The 2,634-nt window shown below is 48.7% G+C and overlaps 1 protein-coding gene across 1 annotated transcript; it reads right to left on the reverse strand.

Moving 5' to 3' along the window:
- Positions 1 to 746: 746 nt before the first annotated feature.
- Positions 747 to 2,422, reverse strand: fam43a (family with sequence similarity 43 member A). Its single transcript, XM_022215663.2, has one exon. The coding sequence runs from the start codon at positions 2,248 to 2,250 to the stop codon at positions 1,201 to 1,203; it is 1,050 nt and encodes a 349-aa protein (XP_022071355.1). The 5' UTR covers positions 2,251 to 2,422; the 3' UTR covers positions 747 to 1,200.
- Positions 2,423 to 2,634: the final 212 nt, after the last annotated feature.

Here is a 2,634-nt window from a genome sequence, read left to right on the forward strand (position 1 = left end):
TTTTAAGTGTAATTTTTTCTTTAACAATTTTCTGTTAAACCACAGATAATTTGTAAAATCACAGTGAAAATAACTATTAACGTACAAACTGACCATAAAAAACAGGATGAAATTATGAACATCACAAATGTGTACAAATTTCTACAAATCTAATGAACTATTTTATTCTTTATTTTAAATTATATTTGCTGTTATTTTCCGTTTTTGAACATCAGTTTTTCCTTCCTACCAGGTTTTCAGAACATTTTTAAGGACTTTTTAAAAAATGAAAAAACAAACTAAAAACAGTAGAAAATGATGAATTTAATTTTTTTTTAAAAAACAGTCTTTAACTGGACTGTTTTTAATAATTTACTAAGACTTCACAGATTTTCCAGTTTTGTTGAATCACAGAAAAATGTATTAATTTATTTAATAGAAATCTGTTCTTTTCAAGTCAGAAAAATCCTTATTTTACAGATAAATGCTGTCATTTTTACAGGTTTTAAATATTACATTATTGCACTGCTTTTGAAGTATTTTTTATTTTATTTTCACTGATTAACAGGTTTGGTTTAATTTTATAAATTTGTTTTTAAATAATTCTTTTTACAGATTTAGTTTACAGGTTTTGTCTTGCAGGTTATTTTTTCTGTATTTAACAGATTTCTATTAGCAGGTTTATTTTTAGACATTTCATTTATTTCTTTTCCAGTGAAGCTCTGACCCGGTTCTTCTCCTCAGAATCATCATTTATGACTTCCAGCTTCATCTTTGAACTTTTTATTCAGAAATCTTGAGGTTCACAGAATAAAACCACATTTTAGATTCTTTATAAAATTACAGACTCAGACAGAAATAGTTCTTCTTTTGCACAGCAAAGATAAAACATGTATGTTCCAGACAACATAGGACACATTCTGTACATGTAGAAACACCTGACAGCAGAACCGAACCTCTGCAGAACACAAAGGGAACGTTTGGTTTGGATTCAAGTGGAAAACAAACGTCAGTAAACAAATCCTCTGAAACAGACGGAACCGGAGGAGAACCGGGTCCTGCTGGTCCCGTTAGACCTGAACCGGGTCCCGTTGGTCCCGTTAGACCTGAACCGGGTCCTGCTGGTCCCGTCAGACCTGACCCGGGTCTGTTCCGTCCAGCTGAGGGTTCTGGAGGCACCGAGGAGTTAAACTCTGTCCAACAGAGAATCCTTAGAGTCTCTCAGGCGGTTTCCTGCCGCTTCAGCTCCTCCGGTCCGGTACCGGTGCCGGGCTGCGGAGGCTCCTGGTTCTGGCTCTCTATGGAGGACTCGGACCCGGTGCTCTCCCCGGACAGCAGCCTGGTGACCCGGAGGTCCGCCTTCAGGGTCTGCAGGTCGTTGCCGATGCTCAGCTCGCCCAGGTCGCTGATGATCTGGGTCAGCTCCGGTTTCCCGGTGCCGGTACCGTCCTGCTCCGTGTCCAGGACGTCCTCACACTCGAAGTGCATGGCCTTCTCCTCCTCCTCCTCCCCCACGGAGTCCTCGGTGATGGAGCCCAGCTTCGGGGCGCTGCGGCTCCGTTCCACCGGCGGCTTGTAGCAGCACTGTCCGTTCAGCAGCTTCCGGAGCGGAACCAGCGGGACGCTCCGGTCCCCGACCAGCTGCTGCTGCTGGTGCCGGGCGTCGTCCCGCCGCTTCAGCCGCTTGAACTCGGCCAGCGCCGTGGCGGAGGTCTGGTAGAGCAGCAGCGCCATGGCCTTCGCCTTCTCCGGCTTGGACACGAGCACCGCGTGGCAGCGCAGCATCACGGCTTTGTGCTTCATCTCGTGCCGGTAAATCCACGCGAAGATCCGGGGCAGCCGCGGGTCGGCCACGCAGTAGGTGACCCGGTGCAGCAGGTACAGGTGTCCGGGCCGCCGGGCCTTGTCGTCCAGGTGCACCATGCGGATGCCCTGGGAGCTGACCGTCAGCCGCATCTTGGTTCCGTTCTTGCCCATCTCGCTCTTGCCCCAGATCTTGCTCACCGCCACGTCCGTGCAGCCGTCCCCCTTGGACTGGATGGTGGTGGCGTTGCCCAGGTACAGCACCGTGTAGGTGGGGTCCTCGCTGGTGATCTTCACCTTTTTCCGCTTGGACTTGAACATGCTGCCCACCCGGTTCAGGGCGCTCTCCGGGCACGACTTGGCGAAGGAGGTGAGCGCGGAGTAGTGGAGGCTCACGGCGTAGCCCTTCTGCTTGGCCCGCTGGTCCTCCTCGATCAGCTCGAACTTGTTCTTCTTCCACGGCAGCATTTTAGGTCGGAGACGCGCACGGACTGAGGCTAACGGGTTCCGGAGGCTTCGGTCATGTGAGAGCAGCTCGGACAGAACCAGGGTGGAGGAGTCGCTCCGGGTTCTGGTCCCTCATCCTGCTGGAGGTCTGGAGTCTGTGAGCGGCTGGAGGCGGGCTGAGGATCCGTCAGCCGCCGCTCCGCTTAAATACGGGAACAGACCATTCAGCGGCCAGAGGGGGGTGGACCGAACCAAGTCAGAGCATCACCGCAGAAAGGTTCCAGACGGCAGCAGCTGATAAATACTGAGAAACAAGTTATTATGATTATTTAATTAAATAAATACAGACAAAAGGAAGCCAGGTTTACTAAAATAATTACTACTTCTCTATTAATTTATCCATTT

The sequence above is a fragment of the Acanthochromis polyacanthus genome, chromosome 4, assembly GCF_021347895.1.
Source record: "Acanthochromis polyacanthus isolate Apoly-LR-REF ecotype Palm Island chromosome 4, KAUST_Apoly_ChrSc, whole genome shotgun sequence".
NCBI classification, from domain to species: domain Eukaryota; kingdom Metazoa; phylum Chordata; class Actinopteri; family Pomacentridae; genus Acanthochromis; species Acanthochromis polyacanthus.